Source organism: Monopterus albus, unplaced genomic scaffold (genome assembly GCF_001952655.1).
Source record: "Monopterus albus unplaced genomic scaffold, M_albus_1.0 scaffold504.1, whole genome shotgun sequence".
NCBI classification, from domain to species: Eukaryota; Metazoa; Chordata; class Actinopteri; order Synbranchiformes; family Synbranchidae; genus Monopterus; species Monopterus albus.
The window spans coordinates 33,506-53,992 of record NW_018128384.1 but is presented as its reverse complement, the minus strand read 5'-3'; the positions used below and the strand labels follow the sequence as shown (position 1 = coordinate 53,992).

Sequence of the window (20,487 nt, the reverse complement as noted above, 5' to 3'; positions counted from 1 at the left end):
TCTCCGGTTGCCGTTTTAGCCCGTACGTGGCAGTCAGAGAACAGTACTCAGCACTTGAGGCTGGAGCGGCTTCTGTCCCGTAACGATTCTGCATTCTAACTGACATCCTGCACTCCTGCAGGATATACTGAAGCAAGGAGTCTCTCCATACCACCAGACTCGCAGTGATACTCGCTAGACAGCCTTTGAATCATGTTTACCGTATCGGAGCTGGTTGTCTTGCTGGCCGTCATGACTGCCACTGCGTCGGGCTACTTCGTTAGCATAGACGCCCATGCCGAGGAATGCTTCTACGAGCTGGTCAACTCCGGCACCAAGATGGGCCTCATGTTTGAGGTGGCCGAAGGAGGCTTTTTGGACATCGATGTTGAGGTGAAATACGTCAGTGAGATAATACACCAGCCGCCTTACACGGAGTAATAAGTGGTTTTGGAAAGCTGTGACAAGGCCTTTGCTAATGTTAACCTAGCTGCTAGCTGGCTGCGAAACGTCGGGTGAAACGTTTGACATGCTGCGGTTCCGGGTTTAGGTATTTTAGCTGCCAAGTGTCTTAATGTCTGGATTAAGAGACTACAGGGACATAATGTGTGCTATGAAGTGTGTGACGCTGATTAATGAATACTCTCAATAAAAGAAGTGCAGAGTTAGCCTTGGTACGGCTAAGCAGCTAACTATGACACCAATAAGATCTTGGAACCTTTAATACATTGTAAAAATATAGATTGCTACATCTCTTATGTCTTGTTTTCATTATAAGTGTTGCTGTGGTTTAAAGTACAATTAGGTGTTTGGTGTAGAAAGACGTTGCTGCCATATGCTGCCACCAGTTCCTTCATGGTATTAATGGTGTTCTTCTCGCTCGCCTCCCGTCCAGATAACAGGACCCGATGGAAAGCAGATTTATAAAGGTGACAGGGAGTCCAGTGGGAAATACTCGGTGGCAGCTCACATGGACGGCACCTACAAGTTCTGCTTCAGCAACAAGATGTCAACCATGACACCCAAAATCGTCATGTTCACAATTGATATTGGGGAGGCACCTAAAGGCCAAGATATGGAGACAGAAGGTATAGTGGCTGTTAATATCTGTGTACAAGAGAGAGAGAGAGTTAACATTTCATACCGTTAAGCCTTTTTCTACATGGTTCATGCAGATTGCAAACCAGTATTTAGTCTTGTTTCATGGCTTGTATTTTCCTCTTTTCTGACTCTTTGGGCACTTTTTTCCTGTTTGTAGGTGGAGAGAGCTGGGATGGTAGGGTGCAGGGCAGGCTGTGACGTTTGAGTTTCTAATGCACTGCAGAGTTTTCTCTAACCAGTGTTTCTGTAGTATAAACTAATATTACAGTACTGCTATACATAGACAAGCTGTGATGTTTGTGATTGGTTTCAATATTTGCACAGTGGAGACGTGTATTAACTGTCGGTGTCTTTGGGGTGACAATGTTATGCATGTATCTCATACCCTAGGCATGTTTTTGTGTGTAATAATGTTGAGACTTGCTCCTGCCTGGTCAAATGTTCCTGTTTCAGCCCACCAGAACAAGCTGGAGGAAATGATCAACGAGCTGGCGGTTGCAATGACGGCCGTGAAGCATGAGCAGGAGTACATGGAGGTCCGTGAGAGGATACACAGAGCAAGTGGGTCCCGGTCCAGTATGAGCATGAAAGAAAAGACGGTTTTTCAGGTTAAGAGTGTAACTTCACAAATGTTTTTTCTCTCCCTCTAGTCAATGACAACACAAACAGCAGAGTGGTGCTGTGGTCGTTCTTCGAAGCCCTGGTTCTGGTGGCGATGACACTTGGACAAATTTACTACTTGAAGAGATTTTTTGAAGTACGGCGAGTGGTGTAGCGCAATTAAACGATCCCTCTGTCCTCCACTGTTTTCTCCAACACCAAGACAGTTACACTCTGGAAATGAGACTGGCAGTTTTGCGAAACGCCCACATATGATTGGACCTCAAATGTTTTGTTCTCCTGTTACCTATATTCTCCCTTCTTTATAAATGTAATTAGTCTATGTTTGAAACAAATGGCCAACAGATTCTGGGATAGATGTTAATTTCATTAGGTTTTTTTTGTTAACTTTTTTGTCCAATATTGTTTGATAATTACAGTTAAGTACCAATTAAATGCCAGTACAGTTTTGCCTGTATGAATGACTGCAAGGCTCATTTAAGTAAAGGTGATAAAAAAAACAGACTTACTGTAGAAATGTGTGTCAGTGGATAGGTGTGTGAGGAGTCACCACAGGAGAATATAGCTCTCATTAAGATTGGACTGGAACCCATTTCAAATGATCTGACTGCAGTAGCTCATTGTCTGAGATGCAGGGGACTTTGTTTCTCATGTCTAAGCCAAGTCAGACAAAGCACTGTCGAATATATGATATCTGAACGTTGTGTTAATGCTCTCTAACACCAAATTGCACTCCTGATGGATATGTCTAAATATCTTAAGGATTTACATTGCAGCTGGTCTTTAAAGGAAACTACAGCTTCTAGCTCTATCGGTTCATAGCGATCCAGGCTGCGGGGGGTTCAGTGGACAGCTTGACTCCCTGGTTAGTTCAGAACTTTATTCAACAGGCAAGAGCTTTTTTTTTGGCCCAAGAGTTCACATGTTGATTTAATTTTCAGACTCTCTAAAAGCAGCAACACCCGAAAGAGCTGGTTGGAATTTATTGGAAGTACTTGGGGTGCAACTCCGAAACAAAGTGTAGAGGAATTCTGAGATACGTGTTACGTGCTGATTAAGGGTGGGTGGGAGGGGGGTCTGATGCCTGATGACTGCCGTGTGCTTTATTTGTTTCTGCTACAGTTATTTTGTTGGGGTTGGGGATTTTAAATTATACAGTTGTATACAAATTTTGAACTATGTTTTTTGTGGAGCACATCCAGTGACACACAACTGATTGGATGATGCTTTTCAAAAGAATTTCTTAACATTTTCTTTGGCCACACAAAGAAGTGGCTTTACATATAGTGCACAGCTACAGCGTCAGCACTGTTGCATGTTACTGAATATGCTCCAGTTTTGTATTTGAAACTATTCGGTGAGCTCTGGCAGGCAAACTGCTCTGTGCACAGTTGCTCCTTTTTGTGATTACAACAAAATCTGACAAATAAATCTGTACAAATGTAGAATGGCTGTGTGTGGAAAATGCCCCAGGTTTCATAATAAAGCCAATATTCTCTACAACGATTTGGACGTCTTTGTAAAAAGGAGGCAACAGTGTCTTACCATTTTCTTATTCAGTGGTTTCAAAACTGAGTGGAAAAGAGGCTGTATGCTGTACATATGCATATATGAAGATTTCTTCCCTGGTGGCCTGATGATCAACCCAAAGATCCAGGAAGTCAGACATTAAAATTAGATTAAAAACAATGCAAACAATTTGAACAGCCAACTGTCGTCAGTTTCTGCAGACATGTTCGTGTACCAGAAACAAATTTGCTGTGTGCGTAACATGCTTTGCCAAATAAAGTGATTATTATTATAAAGCAGCAATCCAGTAATTTAATATATATGTAGTAAATCTGCTGAGTGAATATTTTCAATTATGTTGATAAAGTAGTTACCCGTGGTGGAAGAGGTACTCAGATTTTAAGTAAAAAAATAGTGATATCACAATATAAAAATACTCAAATTACAAGTTCTGCATTCAAATTTTTACTGCAGTTAATATTTTTGAAAATGAATAAATAATTTACATCAACATTTGATTTGATTTATTTATTCCTTCACGTTAATGTTGCAGCAGATCAGTTGATATACTGCTGGGTAGCAACCAAAACCTACTGTATCTTAAATAATAATACACAATAATGTTGCATATCATATCATTCTGTCCTTGATTATAGTTTGCATTTTCAGACTAATCAAATAGATATCAAATAAATGTAGTGGAATGGAAAGTACAGCATTTGCACCTGAACTGTAACAGAACAGAATTATTAAGTAATAGCAGTATAAATTCCCTAAAAGCTGTACTTAATACCTGAGTAACTGAACTGCCTCATTATTTTCCACAGCTGGAACTTAAACATATAATGGAGTATTGTTACGCCATGGTATTGCTAGTTTTACTCAAATAAATGATCCAAACAACGTTTTGCAAAACTGCTGTATTTATTGCAATAAAAGATAAACCAAAAGTAAACACAAACAGCATCAAGTAGTAAAAAAAAGAAAACAATACCTGGGTACGTGGAACCATAGTGGTGACAGCGCTTCAGTTCCCACCCGGCTGGTAAACATCAGCGCGCTCTGAAAAGGGAGCAGCGTGGAGCATTAGCGGAGTGGTGGCTAACAGGTTTAGCCTGAAACTATACTTAAAGGTTTGGTCCCATTATGGCTAACACGACAGAAGGGACATGGGACCGCGCTCTGAAAAGGGAGCAGCGTGGAGCATTAGCGGAGTGGTGGCTAACAGGTTTAGCTTGAAACTATACTGAAAGGTTTGCTCCCAGTATGGATAACACGACAGAAGGGACATGGGATAGTTTACCAGTTAAACTCAGCGACAGAATTTTACAAACGCTCGGTGAACTGAAATTCACACACATGACACCTGTACAGGTAACTTCTTCTACTTCTTCTTCTTCTTCAGCAGCAGCAGGCAGTCAATCCTAATTGTAATGTAACGCTGTTTACCATGATTTGTCTCTCTAGTCAGCCTGTATCCCGCTGTTCATGAGTAACAAAGATGTGGCTGCTGAGGCGGTAAGTAACTATTTAACTAGCAGTAGTGGCGGAAAGTAACGAAGTACGCACTCAAATACGGTAGTTAAGTAGAATTTCCAGGCACTTCCGCTAACTTAGACTCCTCCAATGGAGCTGAACAACAGATATTATACTGTAATAACAGAAAATATAACTAACAAATATACAATGTTTTGTTTTTATAAGTGGAAACTAAGATATCGAAAAGTATGTTTAATTGAAACGAGAGAAGAGAGTCGGCATATATATCATTAATGAAAACAATCCTTTGGTGAATCTCTAATGTGGACAGTTAACACATTGTACATTATTCTGAAATGAGGCCAGTCTGTAAAAATAAATACTTTGATTTTTGGTATTTAAGAATATTTTGCTGCTTATTCTTCAGCCAGCCTGAAGGTATTTCTTATCAATGTCCGACTGATCAGTAAATGCTCATGTTAATGTAAATAAGAAGCCATTAGCTTAGAGCTCATAAACATAATTATTAAGGACAACTTGTTGGGAAGTATTTTGTGGGCAGCTCTCTACCTGTCATCCTGCTTCAGGTGACTGGGAGTGGAAAGACGCTCGCTTTTGTGATTCCTATTATTGAGCTGCTCCTGAAGAGAGAAGAAAAGCTGAAGAAGATGCAGGTAAAGGCCAAAGGCAACATGGCTCATGATTCCATATCTTCTGGATGCTGAGTCAAAAAGTGACTCATTCAGCGTTCAGAGCTATAAATGCTGTAACAGATACAAAGCCAGACTAGCGGGCGTCTCAGCCAGGACACTGGGTTGACCTGTAGATGTATTTTGCACAGGTTGGTGCCATGGTGATCACTCCCACAAGAGAACTGGCCCTTCAGATCAGCGAAGTGATGGAGCACTTCCTCCAGAAGTTTCCACAGTTTACGTAAGTACAACGTCACAGCAGAATGCGGATCACTGTGAAACACATTGTTCAGTTAATTACACATGACTAAGAAAAGCTGCTTGAAAAATGATTTCAGATGTTTATTTGATCATCAGAATATTTTCCCATTCGTTTTGTCTTGATCAACTATTACAACATTCTCAAAACCGTCTGTATTCCAGGCAGATTTTACTGATCGGTGGCAGTAACCCGATAGAGGATGTGGAGAAGTTCAAGGATCAAGGGTATGTGATGGTCTCAGTGCACATCCCAGATAAAACCAGGCTGTTTTCTGTGACAGTATACAGTAGGCAGATTACTCTTAGAGCTTTAGGCAGTAGGTGCATTTTACCACTGTGGGAGAGAGTCAGGCTAGCTGTCGACCTGTTTCTAGTCTTTATGCTAAGATAACCAGATTGAAGAGACGTCAGAGTGATGTCACTCTTCTCCTAACTCTTGACACGAAAATGAATAAGCATTTCCAGAAATGTTGAACTATCCCTTTAAAAGTATTTTGGAGGATTTTATTTGGCTATATAAGACAGCGTACAAAGAAGAGCTGACAGGAAATGAGGGGAAAACTTGCACCAAGAACCCCGATCAGACTCAAACTGGGGACGCTGTGATTGCATGGCTGGAGTCTCAAACCCGTAGGCCACCAGGACGCCCCATAGTGTGATCAGTAAGAAAGGAACAAGCCTCTTTAGAGGACATGCATCCATGTGTCTGCATTTCAGGGCAAACATCGTGATCGCGACACCCGGCCGTCTGGAGGACTTGTTCAGGAGGAAGTCAGAGGGTCTGGACTTGGCCAATTCAGTCAGGAGTCTCGACGTGCTGGTTCTCGATGAGGCTGACAGGCTGCTCGACATGGGCTTTGAGGCCAGGTACAGCTAAAGTGAACTTTTTCTTTGTTGTTAGGGGAGAAGAAATGGCTCAGTGTGTCCTGTAATACTTCTTCATATACAGTTGTGTGTTTTTTGTCCAGGTATTGTCCTGTTGCCACTAAGAGTCTGTGTTTGTGTGTCCAGTCTGAACACCATCTTGAGCTACCTGCCTAAACAGAGGCGCACAGGCTTGTTCTCTGCCACTCAGACCCAGGAGCTGGAGAAGCTGGTGAGGGCCGGCCTCAGGAACCCAGTACGCATCACAGTCAAAGAGAAGGGTGTGGCTGCCACCGCAGCCCAGAAAACCCCATCTAGGCTGTCCAACTACTACACTGTGAGTTACACGGAGAGCTCAGTCTGGGGCTTGTTTCACATACATCAGCCCAAAACTAAAATGCAATGTCACAAAAATTCACAATTGATTTCAGATATGTAGATCTGAGGACAAGTTCAACAACCTTGTGGCGTTTCTCAGGCAACACAAGCACGAGAAGCATCTGGTCTTCTTTAGGTATGTTAATCTGGGCAGACACTGCATGTTGTCAGTAGTCCTGTGGTCACTCTGCACGTTTTAATCTGCCTTTCTACACAACTGATTGGAAACATTAAACCCCCAGCTGGCTTTGTTCAAAAAGACAAGTGCGTCAGAGCTTCAGTATAAAGTGATTGTGAATATTTCTTGTTTGAAAAAATCACAGAGCCCAGTTAAGACTACAATTAGATGCAATACAACCACAAATAGAATCAAGACGACCACACACAGTTACAAAATAACAGAGAGAAAACCAAAACAACTACCATAAAGAGACAAAGCAACTATAAAGACACTAAATGACTGACGGTCCTATATGGAAGGGGTGGGGCACCAGTTGTATTAGTCTGGTTCAGGTCTGTGGTTACTGTCATGACCTGTTGTCTCGTCATCAGTACTTGCGCCTGCGTGGAGTACTACGGTCGAGCACTGGAGACGCTGGTCAAGAAGGTCACCGTCCGATGCATTCACGGCAAAATGAAGCATAAACGCAACAAGATCTTTGCCGACTTTCGGACCCTGAAAAGGTGAACGTTAGTTTGCATGTAATCTGCTCGTGAATAATTGGCACTATGTGACTTGTCTGTGAATTTCTATCGCAGTGGGATCTTGGTGTGTACAGATGTCATGGCCAGAGGCATCGATATCCCTGCTGTTAACTGGGTGCTGCAGTATGATCCCCCCAGCAGTGCCAGGTACCTGAAGGGCCTAATTTGAGATGCTGGATTACTTATAATCATCACAAAGACTCTAGTTTGCTAAAAAAAAAAAAAAGCTGCTCGCTGTAGACTGTAGCGGAAGCTGGTTGAACAGAAGTAAACAGTGCATCTGTTGGGGACTATTTTCAGTGGTGGATAAATCCACATTTGGCCTTTAGTATTTGCAGCAACAGGACATGAGAGTAAACTATACGTAACATATCAGGCTTTCATCAGCACACAGGAGACGGTCAGCACTGGTTTGGCGATTCTCAGAACCCCTTTACGTAGCCTCTGGGTAGCGGTTCATTGTTATTTTCCATGAATAAAGCTAATTGATTTTATATTGTCTTAGTGCTTTGTGTGGATCTGCACTTGCTTACATGTAATACGATATGTGCTAGGTGGTGCTAATCCTTCATTTTAAGAATGACTAATAAAAGATGTTAAAGACTTTTACAAATGTACTTCTTTGTTTTGCTCAGCTGTACTGTTTGTCTTTGTCTCAGCGCGTTTGTGCACCGCTGTGGGCGGACAGCACGTATCGGTAATGAAGGCAACGCCCTGGTCTTTCTGCTGCCAATGGAGGAATCTTACGTCAGCTTCCTGTCCATCAACCAGAAAGTTGGTGATTTTCTGATTGTTTGTACATTTGTCTGGTGTGAATATCCTCTGAAGCCAGTTTGTTTTAAAGGCTGTTGGCTGTTACTGATAATACTACAATATCTGTTAAAGTGGACACTGGCTGAGAGCTTGGCCTATGACTCAGAAATGACATGTTGCACAGCCCCGGCCTCATAATTGACCTCTTGTCACGTCATCAGTGCCCACTTCAGAGGATGCCCCCTATAGGAGATGTTGTGGACGTGCTGCCCAAAGTGAAGGCCTTGGCTCTGGCGGACCGTGCCATGTTTGACAGAGGGATGAGGGCCTTTGTCTCGTACGTCCAGGCTTACGCTAAACATGAATGTAGCCTCATCTTCAGAATCAAAGGTCAGAAAAATCCTCTGACATCTTGGATTCAACTCTTTAGTATGTGTAAGTCCAAATATAATAATTAGTGTTTCTTTCTTTGTCTAGATCTGGACTTTGCCTCCTTAGCCCGTGGCTTCGCCCTCCTTCGCCTGCCAAAGATGCCTGAACTGAAGGGGAAAAGGTTTCCTGACTTCACGGAGACGACGGTGGACACCAACACCATCCGCTACAAGGACAAGCACAGGGAGAAGCAGAGACAGAAGATGCTGGCTGAGCTGAAAGACAAGACTTCGTTTCCCAAAAAGAACTTCATAAAGAACAAGGCCTGGTCCAAACAGAAGAACAAGAAGGAGCGCAAGAAAAAGAGGGCGGCCAAGAGGAAGTGTGATGAGGTATTTCATTTCAACTACCGTTAAATGCACTGATAAAACCAAATGCTTCAATGGACTAGATTCATTTATAGCTGCTGTTTGATTTTCTCTGTGTTCACAGGGCTCCGACGTGGACGAGGAAGACATGAAAGAGCTTTTAAATGACACTCGCCTCCTCAAGAAGCTAAAGAAAGGCAAAATCAGCGAGGAGGACTTTGAAAAACAGATAACAAGCGGACAAAAGTCAAAACCGAGAACTGAAGGAGCGTCTCACATCAGCTCAGATGAACAGGACGTTTGACACAGCAGCTGTATTTAACTTTGTTCACACAAACAGTTCAATTAAATTTCAAAGTACCCCTCAGACATAAGTTTACCTTTTGATAATGGTTTTTATTTGATAACTGAGTTATAAATAAAGCTTGATGAGTTCGTCGCTCACAGCAGACGGGGTGAGGACTCCAAGGTCAGTGAAGAGGAGGGTGATGAGGGAGGGAGGGGTGTAATCAATTATCGGATGCTCCTCCGACAGGTTCTGTACAGTCTTCAGGGTATCGGCTTTGTACTGAGGAGGAAACGGGATGTAAAAGACATTTAGGAACAACTAAAGTTCACCACAAGTAGGAACAAAATAATGCACAACAAGCAAAGAGTAAATGGAAGACATCAGCCAGATCAAAAGGTTTTAGTCAGGATTTAAAATCCGCTAGGGTTGGAGTGGAGGGGCAGCATAGGGATGAAACGGTCTGACATCGTACCTTAAACTTATCTGGCACGTCCCGTTGGTTGAGTGGATAGAGACGCACAAACTTGAAACTCTCAGCAACAACATAGAAGGGCTTGTTGTGAGCTTTGGAGCACACGGCCATCTGGTACGTGCCGATCTGCAAGAGCACAGGCCAAACACTGAGGTTTGTGTTTACATCACATTGGTCTGATACATATGGCCTGTAACACAAAGCAACATGAGTGGGTCGTCCAGCCATCTTTGGACTTAACTCAGGTTCTGGTTTCACCAGTCAGCTCAATTTAAACTTTGATCGCTGTGCAGCTAAACTGCTCCAGAGCAGCTGAACCTTAGACGGTCAGATCAAAACCTGCCAACAGCTCAAAGAAATACATCTGTACAACCATGTGCCCAAACGGATCTTAGTCTCCGCTTGCATCATAGGCCTTAATGTTCAGTTCTGATGTTTCCGCCTGGTCTTTTTGTGTTGATGCTTCATGTGTGTAGAACAAACAGTTAACACAGCCGGTTGATGACCAGCCTTGTATAACTGGTTATCCAGTTATCAGCAGTGTTAATGAAACCAGATAAGAGAGCTGCATTCCACGGCACAGGGCTCTGACTATTTACTGAAACACACCTTGTTGATGATCCCTCCGCTCTCCACCACGCCCTCTGCACCGACAATGACCAAGTCCACTTTCTCCAAGACATACCTGTGAAAAATGACAGAACAACACTGTAAATGTAACCGAGTTTGTGCTGAGAATGTATGACACTGATAATAAAGGTTTGTATTTACCCCACAGCTGCATCCAAGACAACAGTCACTGGAACATTGAGTTTTCTCAGGGCTTCTGCCATCTGTCGCCTGACGAAAGAAAGAAAAAGAACCATCTCATTCACTGAGTGTGTGTCCCTTCAGAATAAAACAATTTGGCGACACTGTTCACCGACCCAGCTGAGTCAGGTTGCGACTCCGTCACATAGACAGAGAAGCGTTTCTTGTCGCCTGCAGCTTTTTCCAGCACCCGGAGGACGACTCTGGAGTAGGAGTGAGTCAGGATTTTCTGTCAGACACAAGGGACAAATGAGCCACTGATGTGGCGACATGAATGTACAAAGATCAGAAAATAAGATGTTTAGAAAACACTGCTTACAGCGCCATCTTTGATGAAGGTGTGACACAGCTTGGCAACCTTGGATCTGGACATTGAAATTTTCTTTAGAAAAAATTCTCCTCTCTCCTCCATCACCTTCTTACAGCGAGACAAGTCCTGATGGTAACAAAAGTCAAAGGTTGGAAGCACACACATTAAAACTCACTGGTTCACTGATCATCCAGAAGCCAGAAACTCCAGCGTGGGGCCAGTGTAGGAAACACACAGCAACAGAAACAGACAACCGTGACAGACTGAGACACCTCAGCCATTAAAAACTACTGAAGTCATCAGTCCAAACTCTGAAGCGTGATCCCACTCACCTACGAAACTGCCACGAGCCACCAACCAAACACTGTACAGTTTTTTGAGTAAGTAAATTAAAAAAACTAAACAAAACACCACATTTTATTTATTTATCTGTTCAATTACTGTAAGTTTCATGCCTGACATGATCTAAATGTCTGATAACCTGCTCATCGCTGCCAGGATGAGAATATTAAACACTATTTTATTCACTTGTTTTTATGCCTAAAAACATTTTTATATCTATCATTGCGATCTTTATGGACAGAGAAAAACAGTTACAGACACACAGGAAGTATTGGGTCTGAAGCAAGAGTCCCAACAGTCTCGGCTGTTGGAGATACAGACTGACACACTGTCCACGTGTATGACTGCATCCCAGGCAGAAACTCACCTGGTGCTCCAGAGACGTGAGGCTTATGAAGCGCAGGAAGAGCTCTCCTCCTGAGGACACGGCTACGGAGGAGTCCTCCTCCATCAGGCAGCCTGTGGCCCACTTCAGGCTCTCCCTCAGGCCCAGGATAGTTTCACCTGAAGGGGTAGGAAGAGCCTGTCAGACTGGGCTCAGACCAGTGTGCAGCTGGTTCACAACAACCACAGGAGCTAGAGACATCACAGATAGGGTGGACTCAGGTAAAGTGGGACCGTTTTTGGCAGAGCTCTTCTAGTGCTGGTGGAACAGTGTCCTCATAAGCCTGCACACTGATTACATTTCTGTGATAGAGAGAAATCAGCTGTTGGTCGAGATGGAACATTTAGACTTATGCTCCAGTTACTGACTCTGAATTGTTTAACAATGCCTGATATAATAACACAAAAACATTCCTTCTTTATTTTACTGCTTTCCCAAAACTTATTTGTGGGATATTCTGGAGGATGCAAATCATCATGGCCCTGCAGGTATACCCAATAACGAGTCGGTTTTAGCTGAATGGGCGTTTCCCCAGCATTCACCTGCAGGGCTGACAGTGACGGTATGTTGACCCGACTACCCCACAACATGCTACACCTCCCAGTGGCCGATTTAAAGATGCACATGCAGGCGCCACACTGAGGACTCCTGGGTGACACTTCACCAGTCAGTACATCCGATTACTGTGCAGCAGCTGTGCAGTGGTGACACAAGAAAATTGTTGTGACTGGCTACCAGCACTCACACAGTAAACGGTCCCACTCAACCCGACCCAGCCTGTATGAATGAAGGTGCTGGGAGTGAACACACCGTTATCTCTCTTGAGGAAAGCGAGCAGAGTCCGGATCGCAGCCACAGCTGAGGCCATGTCCGGGTCTTTCCTCATCTGATGCCTGAAGTACTCCACCAGCTCTGCCCCGGGACAACGTCAATAAACGGTTAATATCTGCGCTACTAACCACAGATCATGTGAAATAAAGTTTATTTAAAAAACTAACCACAAATTATGACAGGAAATAGGTTTGAAACAACTCACCTTTATTATCCATCCTGAAACCCACAGTAGAGCCTAACGGTGCCGTTTTTAGATCCAAACTAACCTGTGAATGACACTCAGTTGAGTTTTGCTGTATTCACTGGGTCCACGGTATTTTGACACATACCAGCAGAGCTGTTGACACCGCGTCACAAATCTAATTACTTGCAAAATTCAAAATAAACGTTTAAAAAGCTTATAAAGGTCTTTCTGTCACACCTATCGGAATACCACAGGAAAAGAAACACACCAAATGCTGTCTAAAAAGTTTTGTTGTCACTATTAGCCAGGTTGTACGACGTTAGCTCATCCTGCGACGCTTTGCCCGTTGATGTGTCGCACAGAGATGACGATTGACGCTGCCCACAACGACGTGACATAAGCTTTATTGAAACAATGAGCCAACAGAACAAACCAGAACAAAGCCAGGGAACACAAAGACAGCATTAAATTATATGTGATAAAGGAAAACAACGAAATACAGTTGATAAATAGAAAATAGAATTCAATAGTATACATTTTACATAACCGTAATATTTTAATAGCTTTGGCTTTTTTCCAGAATGTAATACTTTGTATGCATCTTTTAATATCGTTTATGAATGCAGTCGTCAGAGGGTTGCTGTTCATAAATTAACATTTTGGAATATAATATTCCATAATTATAAACATAAAGTTTATTATAAAATATTTATTGTTGTCATTCTTGTAACCAAAACTTATTCTTTAAAGGAGAAAGAAAACTGAGAACTTTACTCTGGATGATTTCAGTGTAGTTACAGGACCAAAAGTGCACGACAGACGACAGAACAAACACTATATGTGTTAGACGCGACATATGAGAGGCTGCAGTGCAGTCACTTTTCTCACTTGCTGTCAGTTCTTTGTGGGTAGTTTGTCTCTTTGCAGTTGTTTATGTGCAGCCATTTTGTCTTTTGTAGTATTTTTATATCCACCTGTGGTTGTTTCTTTGTTTGGGTTTCCAGTTTTGAATCACTCTGTGGTCAATTTGTTTTTTATTTTTTGGTCTGACTGTGATTGTTTTGTCTAAAGTTGAATCTTTATAGTGTTTGTGTGTCTGTATCTCAGTCTTTTTGCATCTCTCTCCAGTCGCTCTGCATCTATTTGTAGTCATTTTGTCTCTTTGTAGTCGTTTCCTGCCCTGTGGTCATTCTCTCTATTAGTATTTGTCTTGTTTTGTAATTTGTCTCTTTGTGTTTGTTTTGCATCTATAATTGTTTAGACCTTCTGTAGTCACGCTGTGTATCTCTCTAGTCATTCTGCATTTATTTCTGTCTATTTGTTGTTTTGTGTCTCACTTTCCAACAGTCATTTCTGTGCCCAAGCAGCAGTCCGTCCGTCCACGGTAAACCTGGGGCTGTTGTGGCCCCTGGGTGTGCGGGGCTGGTTGCGCAGCCTCGGCGCTGACTTGACTCCCCCTCCGAGGAGACTGTTCGCAGGCTCTTTGTTCTCCCACTCTCGCAGCAGGGAGACCCATCTCTCTTCACAGTGCAGCTGCAGCCGGGCCCCCTCCTCTCTGTGCCATCAGGCCGCGCAGGCGCACTGGCTCCTCTGTGCGCTCTACTGTTTGCATTGTGTCTGAACTGCCGGCGAGCTTTAAAAATATTATACCCACCGCGGCAATGTCGGGCAGGTCGGTCCGAGCCGAGACCCGGAGCAGGGCGAAAGATGACATCAAGAGGGTTATGGCCGCTATTGAGAAAGTACGGAAATGGTAAGAGAACAAAAGAAACCAGCAGGTTATCTAACACGAGAAAGGCTTGCTTGTTGGGGGAGGAGAGGGAAGGAGCGAGACGGAGTGAGGGATGAAACTGAAAGATATTCATTTGTGAACGGGATTCACGGCAGTCGGGTCCCCCGGGGCGCACTGGTGCGGTGCGGCAGCCCCGCCGTCGTCTGGCCGCTGTGGCGGACACACAACATGCGCCCGGTGTTTTTTCTCTCCCCGATTTTAACGGCAAGGGCTGAACCCAGAAGCCATTTCGATGCAGTCACATGAAGCCATTGCTGCCCGCTGCCGAGCTCGTAGCGCGGGCGGCGGCGGTTTTAGCCCCGAAACGTCCAATAACTCTGGACCGGGGAACAATTTGACGACGGCGCTCTTGAGTCGGAGGAGTTTAGTCCGTGTGGAGTTTTAAATTGAGCGCTTTGAGTCGCCCTTTAGGTCGGATAGAGAATAAGGCACAGTGGGGGTGGGGAGAGGGAAGTAGGCTGTAGTGCATGGCTGAACACGTAGTGACTCAGTCTTCACGTTTAACACGAGAAAAAACACATTTTACACACATTATAGGCTCAGACACACGCGGGACTCTTTGGAAAATATCATGTCTTTGAGGTTAGGGTTGTAGCCCCGCCCGGCGGCAGCAGCTATGTGCTATTTTTTTTATCAGGTGGTTTAATCAAACATCCCCAGGTCAAAGTCAGTATCAGTTAAAAACTCCAGTTTTTACCTGATAAAACTAAACTAAACCATGTGAAAATGATTCAGGATAAACGTGGAACACGGGAACTGAAATGTAATCTGTCCATACTTTGTTTTTATGACCTTTTTCTGACAAATGTAGTCTTTAGTGTTTAGCTGTGTGCTGCCAACAGAGACTGGTTCCCCTGAGCTGATCTCCCAGTTAACCCAGTGGTCGAGCCGCAGGAATTATTCAGAAACCATTTCACTAACTGATTATTGAAGTCACTTTGTTAAAGCAGAAAGGAAATGGTGCCACCGTACAGGTGTTGTGACCCCCGCCTGGCTGGAAACCACCACAGGATCCGGGTGCAGGTCATCATTAGTGCGACTCTTCTAAGTGAAATGAAATGATGTCAAGCTGAGGCTGAAAGTCAGTCTGTTGAAACGACACAGTACAAAACAAAGGCTTCTTTCACTGTTCACATCAGCTGCTCGGACACACTGGACGTGGATATCTGGTTTTCTGTCCTGCACAGGGAGAAGAAGTGGGTGACGGTGGGAGACACGTCCCTTCGCATCTACAAGTGGGTGCCAGTGATGGAGCCCAAATCAGATGATGTGAGTGACACTGGCCACAATTAGTTTGACTCTGGTGTCAGTGGCTCCTCATGTGCACGGATGTGATGTGTGGACAAGAAAACCAAACTAAAGCTGAAACTGACTTGATTAATTGACAGAACAAGAACTGGCAGCCATTTTGATAATAGCTGTAATAATTTCAGACACGATCTGCTGCTTTTTCTGTTTTAAACCATTGTAAATTGAATCTTTTGGTGAGTTTTAGGCCGTAGCTGTGACAACTTTGTTCTTTTACGAGATCAGTTCATCAATGACAGTAATCAGTTGCAGACCTAAAACAAAGAGAAGCACATGTAAACATATGGCTGTAGTGTAGGGCCAAGAAGGTGGAAACAGTTACTTTAACATGTAGTAAGTACTTCACATATGTACCCACGTCTGAGTACTGTATGTACAGGCTGCACCGACTCACATGTGATAAAGGATATGTACGTGTTACTGTGTGGGCGTGCACCTTACCGTTTTAAGCCACATCATTTCGAGGGAACAGTAGCTGCTCGTCCATTTTTGTTTGTGCCACATCACTTAACTGTATTTTAATGGAGCGATTGTTTTTGACCGTTTTTCTCTGTTGTTTTTAGAAAAACAAGAACAAGAAGAAGGGCAAAGATGAGAAATATGGCTCCGAGGTGACGACTCCAGAGAACAGCTCCTCTCCAGGGATGATGGACATGCACGGTGGGTAGTGAACTGACGGCCTTAGTCCGTCTCTGTCCGTCACAGATCTATAGTTCCAGAAAAAAGGGGCTTGGTAGTTTCCCAAAGCAGCTGCTCACTGTAGTTTTTATCTGTTTGGGACTATTTTCAGTGGCGGATGAATCCACATTTGATCTCTAGTGAGTATTTGTGGCAGCAATATAAGCAACCATAAGAACAATATGGAAGATTTTTTAGACACCTACGGGTAAAGGAATTCCTCAGGGACTCCTTCTAGAAGACACAGCAACGAGCCCAGTCATTGTCCCGAGTCCCTGTTTTCTTTTTGTCTAAAACAAACGTTGAACTGTCTTAAATGACTCAACCCGTCTCTTTTACTAGATGACAACAGCAACCAGAGCTCGATCGCCGATTCATCCCCAGTGAAACAGGAAAACAGTTGTAGCACCAGCCCCGCCCCGGAGCCCGCCGCCATGTCTCACCGGGAGAACAGTGAGGTCAAGACGGAGCAGAGCCCGGACAGCAAGAGGGGTCAGACACTCACACACACCCGCATCCTTACTGACGAGTTCATCCACCACCTCACTGCTTCTGGTTCTGAGCCGGTGCATGGAGGATCAGATGGACCAGAGCCACGCCCTGGTTGTTTCACCCTCTGTAACAGCCGCACAAACAGCATCAAACTGAGATCATTAAAGCTCTGCTGTTAAAATACTTGGTGTACACAGACGGGACACAGTGCGGCCGAGGACACGCTGGTCTCTCGAGGTTTCAGATTAACAGAGTCAGATTAATGTTTCAACCACAACACGTCTAGTTTGTTTTTCTGAAGAGGAATAACTAATAAACTCAGGCCAGAGACTCTGTAGCTAGTGTTCTCTCACAGTAAAACAAATCTGACCAGCTGTCTCTGTCCTTATAGTTTACCAAATAGAAACTGAGTCACTTAATCAAGACTGACAGAAAAATAACTGGCAATTCTGACAAATGAGCAAATGTTTAGATGACATGAGACCAGGTGTAAAGCTCCGTCTCACATGACAGTGACTCAAGATTTTTATTTGCCATTTATTAACATAGACAGTTTAGTCATATAGGAATTATTGTGCAGCTCTCTTGGAGTCAGGTAAAGAGTCAAAAGCCAGAAAAGGACACCTAGTCTGCAAATAAAGTTATGTAAGAGTAACAGTATAAAAAACACAATACAAACAAATAAGCTAATAGATAATGGATGAGATGTGAACATGGTGGGGTTGGATATGGTATTTCACTTAGCGAAGGGTTAAGGTTTCTCACATTTCTGTATTTGCCATCAGTCGTACTGCAGCAGGTGTGAACTGAATATCTGTTGGACTGTTGGTCAGACAGAAGATGTCAACAAATCATTGATAATCAACAACATATGACCTGATACTTGATATGATTTAGTTGTGTCCTTAACACCAGCTGCTTGTATGAAGGCACATATCAGAGTTAACAGTTCCTCAGCAGAATTTGTTCTCAAATGAAGGCACTGGTAGTAAATGTCTTCACTGTGAGAAGAGGAGCACGCTCCTGAATGAGGCCGTAAACATCGACTCTGACAAAAAGCCGTCCCAGTAACAGAGCGATGAAGCCAGCTTGGTTCTGCGGTTGAAACTCACTTAACCGTCTGGTCGATAGCATGTCAGAGAGCGGTGACCCTGCGCCTGTCACATGTTTGTTATGAAGAAAACCATCAACTGTTGACACTGAGAGCACGAAACATTCTGGGGCATTTTTACATAAAAAGTAATGAAAGTGATTAAGTGATGTTCACACACCCAGACGCCATCAACTGCAGTTACTGTGCACGGCCACATGGTGTCATTAAAGTGTCAGAAAACAGTGCAACACAACCCACAGCCCTCCTCTCTGCTGCTGCTGCTGCTGATGTGATACAACACTCTTCCCTTCTCGTCCTCAGACACCTCAGAGCGAGCACAAAGTGCCAAGAGAGACGGCCTGTCGTCGGGGGACAAGGACTCCTCAGACAGCAAAGCCACTCAGGTGCGTGCACACCCGTCTACACACCACACTCACACATGATCATTGTGGATTAACAGTTGGTAAATAACCAGCCAACCGCTCCGACTTCAGTGTCGACAGCGGGCTGAGCTGCAGGCGGCCGCTCACGCAGGAACGTCATGGGTTTACAACAGCAAGCGTCACACGTGGACTCATGTCTCCTCTTCTTCCTCTGCTGTAGGACCTGGAGGACGAGGCCCCGCCCAGCAAGAAAAGCAAACTGGAGTCCTCATCTCAGGACTTTGAGGAAAGTTAAATGTTTGAGTCCTTCCTCCTCCCCTCTCGTGAACCTCCCCTCCCCCCTCCCCCGTACTCCTCTCCATTAACTCTAGATAATATAGGGCTAATGGACACACCGGCTCCACCCACAACTCCTCTTACTGCCCCACCTCCCCTTTTCTACCCAAACTTGTCAGTACCAAAGGGAGAATGGACGTCTCCCCCTCCCTCCCCCGACACAGAGGGACGATGGATATTACCTCGATTCACTGGTCCCCTCCGTGCTTCCTTCCGGTTCTCCACACTTTCCACTGAAGCCAAGAGAAGCTCTCGACCCAGGCTGCACCTCCCCACCCACCCCACCCCCTCTGTGACCAGGGGCCCAGCCACCACCAGGCCAGACCACGAACCCTGACCTGCACCTGTGACTAAAAGAGTTAACACTGGGGATCTGAGACCAGGCCAAGGTTGGTCCCGGGCGCTGCTCTAACGCCACCTTTTAAACGTTTTCCTGTTAACGGTTTAGCTCGGGATCCTGAAGAAGCTAACGTGGTCTCAGATCAGCGGCTGCACGGGGAACCTCCACCCTAAGACCACGTCACTTCAATCCTCCCGATTCGCCTCCTGTTAGACTAATGTTCTCTGTTTGTTTAGGAAATGTTTAGGGTTTATTTCTCAGGAGGGTCAATGCACTGTTATGGTATGTCACAATCGATCACAGATAGATTTGCTGCTGTAGTGGACGTCTTTTTTCTCGATCCATGAAAAGTTCTCCATTTACGTGTTTTTCAAAGTCAGTTAGTTTGTGGTTCAGAGAGGAAGAAGACGACGACGGTACTGGTTGACGTAGACTCGTGGATAAGTAGTGATAGATTAGTTCTGAAGGTGTGCCTTGAGTCGCTGCGACTAAATACACGGCTAGGTCAAACAGGTTTCAATTACAATTTTGGTGCCATGTTGTTTTATTTTTTAGTTTCTGGCCAAAAACCTTCACTAATTTTATCCACCATCAGTTTGATTTCACTTCAAGGAATAGTCCAACATTTTGGGAAATACCTGTTTCATTGCTGAAGTAAAAGAAAAAACAGGTTGATCTCACCTTTGTACATCAAACAGCCAGGTAGCTTAGCTTAGCACAAAGACTGTAAACGGGGGGAACAGTTAGCCTGGCTCTGTCCAAAGGTAGAAACGTTCGACCACCAGCTTTAAAAGCTCACTGATGAACATGTGTGATCTTATTTAAGTAAAAGAATAAAAAGCTGCAGGTGGATTTAGGATAAGGATAATCACCTTTATTGGCCAAGTATGTCACACACAAGGAATTTGTTTCCGGTACAGAACCAATGGCAGCCATCTGTGGTGCCAACTCAACCGATGGCTCTAACCATTGGGGGGGTTCAGTGTCTTGCCCAAGGACACTTCGACATGTGGACTGCAGGCACTGAGATTCAAACCTTCAACCTTCTGGTTGGGAGACGACTGCTCTACCCACTGCACCACTGTCGCCCCCCCCCCACCCAATTTAGCTCATGAACATGTTATATCCTGTTTAATCTCTATTCAAGTCTAAACATGAGTAATTGTGGCTTTACATGCGGTTATGTCCTGATGATTTCAAACCAGATCTAACATGTTCATCTGCACTCTGCTGAGCTGTGGCAGTTTCGTTTGGCCTGTGGACAGAACCCCCCCCTTCCAGTCTTTATGCCAAGCTAACAGACACCTGCTTGATACTCGCAGCCGTATTTCCCAGATGTGCAGACTACTCCTTTAAA

At 44.2% G+C, this 20,487-nt stretch overlaps 4 protein-coding genes across 8 annotated transcripts; 3 read left to right on the top strand and 1 right to left on the bottom strand.

Annotated features, from left to right (window-relative positions):
• The first annotated feature begins 35 nt into the window (after nt 1-35).
• tmed2 (transmembrane p24 trafficking protein 2) lies at nt 36-2,612 on the top strand. The gene is made up of 4 exons (XM_020588135.1): nt 36-372; nt 875-1,067; nt 1,534-1,641; nt 1,731-2,612. Exons 1-4 carry the CDS (start codon nt 193-195, stop codon nt 1,853-1,855), a joined length of 606 nt encoding a protein of 201 aa, XP_020443791.1. The 5' UTR covers nt 36-192; the 3' UTR covers nt 1,856-2,612.
• Nucleotides 2,613-4,200: 1,588 nt separating this feature from the next.
• Nucleotides 4,201-9,451, top strand: ddx55 (DEAD (Asp-Glu-Ala-Asp) box polypeptide 55). 2 transcript variants are annotated; one of them, XM_020588128.1, is made up of 15 exons: nt 4,201-4,318; nt 4,464-4,584; nt 4,678-4,728; nt 5,277-5,363; nt 5,531-5,622; nt 5,805-5,867; nt 6,360-6,509; nt 6,654-6,843; nt 6,938-7,020; nt 7,437-7,568; nt 7,644-7,736; nt 8,249-8,363; nt 8,564-8,732; nt 8,820-9,106; nt 9,207-9,451. In XM_020588128.1, the coding sequence occupies exons 2-15, from the start codon at nt 4,477-4,479 to the stop codon at nt 9,384-9,386; spliced, it is 1,800 nt and encodes a 599-aa protein (XP_020443784.1). In that variant the 5' UTR covers nt 4,201-4,318; nt 4,464-4,476; the 3' UTR covers nt 9,387-9,451. The 2 variants fall into 2 exon arrangements, with proteins under 2 accessions (XP_020443784.1, XP_020443783.1); XM_020588127.1 differs by lacking the exon at nt 4,201-4,318 and having other exon boundaries at nt 4,393-4,584.
• Nucleotides 9,452-9,457: 6 nt separating this feature from the next.
• On the bottom strand, nt 9,458-13,105 carry eif2b1 (eukaryotic translation initiation factor 2B, subunit 1 alpha). Of its 3 annotated transcripts, none has more exons than XM_020588130.1 (10): nt 12,946-13,105; nt 12,727-12,790; nt 12,501-12,602; nt 11,673-11,809; nt 10,973-11,089; nt 10,770-10,882; nt 10,615-10,683; nt 10,453-10,528; nt 9,844-9,969; nt 9,458-9,650 (listed from the first exon to the last, which is right to left on the bottom strand). In XM_020588130.1, the coding sequence occupies exons 2-10, from the start codon at nt 12,737-12,739 to the stop codon at nt 9,495-9,497; spliced, it is 909 nt and encodes a 302-aa protein (XP_020443786.1). In that variant the 5' UTR covers nt 12,740-12,790; nt 12,946-13,105; the 3' UTR covers nt 9,458-9,494. The 3 variants fall into 3 exon arrangements, with proteins under 3 accessions (XP_020443786.1, XP_020443785.1, XP_020443787.1); XM_020588129.1 differs by having other exon boundaries at nt 12,977-13,105; XM_020588131.1 differs by having other exon boundaries at nt 12,727-12,785; nt 12,977-13,105.
• Nucleotides 13,106-13,435: 330 nt separating this feature from the next.
• bcl7a (BAF chromatin remodeling complex subunit BCL7A) lies at nt 13,436-20,016 on the top strand. Of its 2 annotated transcripts, XM_020588134.1 has the most exons (6): nt 13,446-14,461; nt 15,688-15,769; nt 16,372-16,468; nt 16,829-16,978; nt 18,393-18,475; nt 18,675-20,016. In XM_020588134.1, exons 1-6 carry the CDS (start codon nt 14,370-14,372, stop codon nt 18,747-18,749), a joined length of 579 nt encoding a protein of 192 aa, XP_020443790.1. In that variant the 5' UTR covers nt 13,446-14,369; the 3' UTR covers nt 18,750-20,016. The 2 variants fall into 2 exon arrangements, with proteins under 2 accessions (XP_020443788.1, XP_020443790.1); XM_020588132.1 differs by lacking the exons at nt 18,393-18,475; nt 18,675-20,016 and having other exon boundaries at nt 13,436-14,461; nt 16,829-18,386.
• The last annotated feature ends 471 nt before the right edge of the window (nt 20,017-20,487 follow it).

Excerpts from the sequence above, each read along its gene's own strand:
- eif2b1 (XM_020588130.1), bottom strand. Across the intron at positions 10,684-10,769 it reads TCGCAACCTGACTCAGCTGG|GCGACAGATGGCAGAAGCCC; the intron begins GTCGGTGAACAG and ends TTCTTTCGTCAG. Across the intron at positions 9,651-9,843 it reads ACGTGCCAGATAAGTTTAAG|TACAAAGCCGATACCCTGAA; the intron begins GTACGATGTCAG and ends TTTCCTCCTCAG.
- tmed2 (XM_020588135.1), top strand. The coding sequence starts at position 193 with ATGTTTACCGTATCGGAGCTGGTTGTCTTGCTGGCCGTCATGACTGCC. Across the intron at positions 373-874 it reads TTTTGGACATCGATGTTGAG|ATAACAGGACCCGATGGAAA; the intron begins GTGAAATACGTC and ends CCTCCCGTCCAG. Across the intron at positions 1,068-1,533 it reads CCAAGATATGGAGACAGAAG|CCCACCAGAACAAGCTGGAG; the intron begins GTATAGTGGCTG and ends TTCCTGTTTCAG.
- bcl7a (XM_020588132.1), top strand. The coding sequence starts at position 14,370 with ATGTCGGGCAGGTCGGTCCGAGCCGAGACCCGGAGCAGGGCGAAAGAT. Across the intron at positions 15,770-16,371 it reads TGGAGCCCAAATCAGATGAT|AAAAACAAGAACAAGAAGAA; the intron begins GTGAGTGACACT and ends TGTTGTTTTTAG. Across the intron at positions 16,469-16,828 it reads AGGGATGATGGACATGCACG|ATGACAACAGCAACCAGAGC; the intron begins GTGGGTAGTGAA and ends CTCTTTTACTAG.
- ddx55 (XM_020588128.1), top strand. The coding sequence starts at position 4,477 with ATGGATAACACGACAGAAGGGACATGGGATAGTTTACCAGTTAAACTC. Across the intron at positions 5,623-5,804 it reads CAGAAGTTTCCACAGTTTAC|GCAGATTTTACTGATCGGTG; the intron begins GTAAGTACAACG and ends TCTGTATTCCAG. Across the intron at positions 6,510-6,653 it reads GACATGGGCTTTGAGGCCAG|TCTGAACACCATCTTGAGCT; the intron begins GTACAGCTAAAG and ends TTGTGTGTCCAG.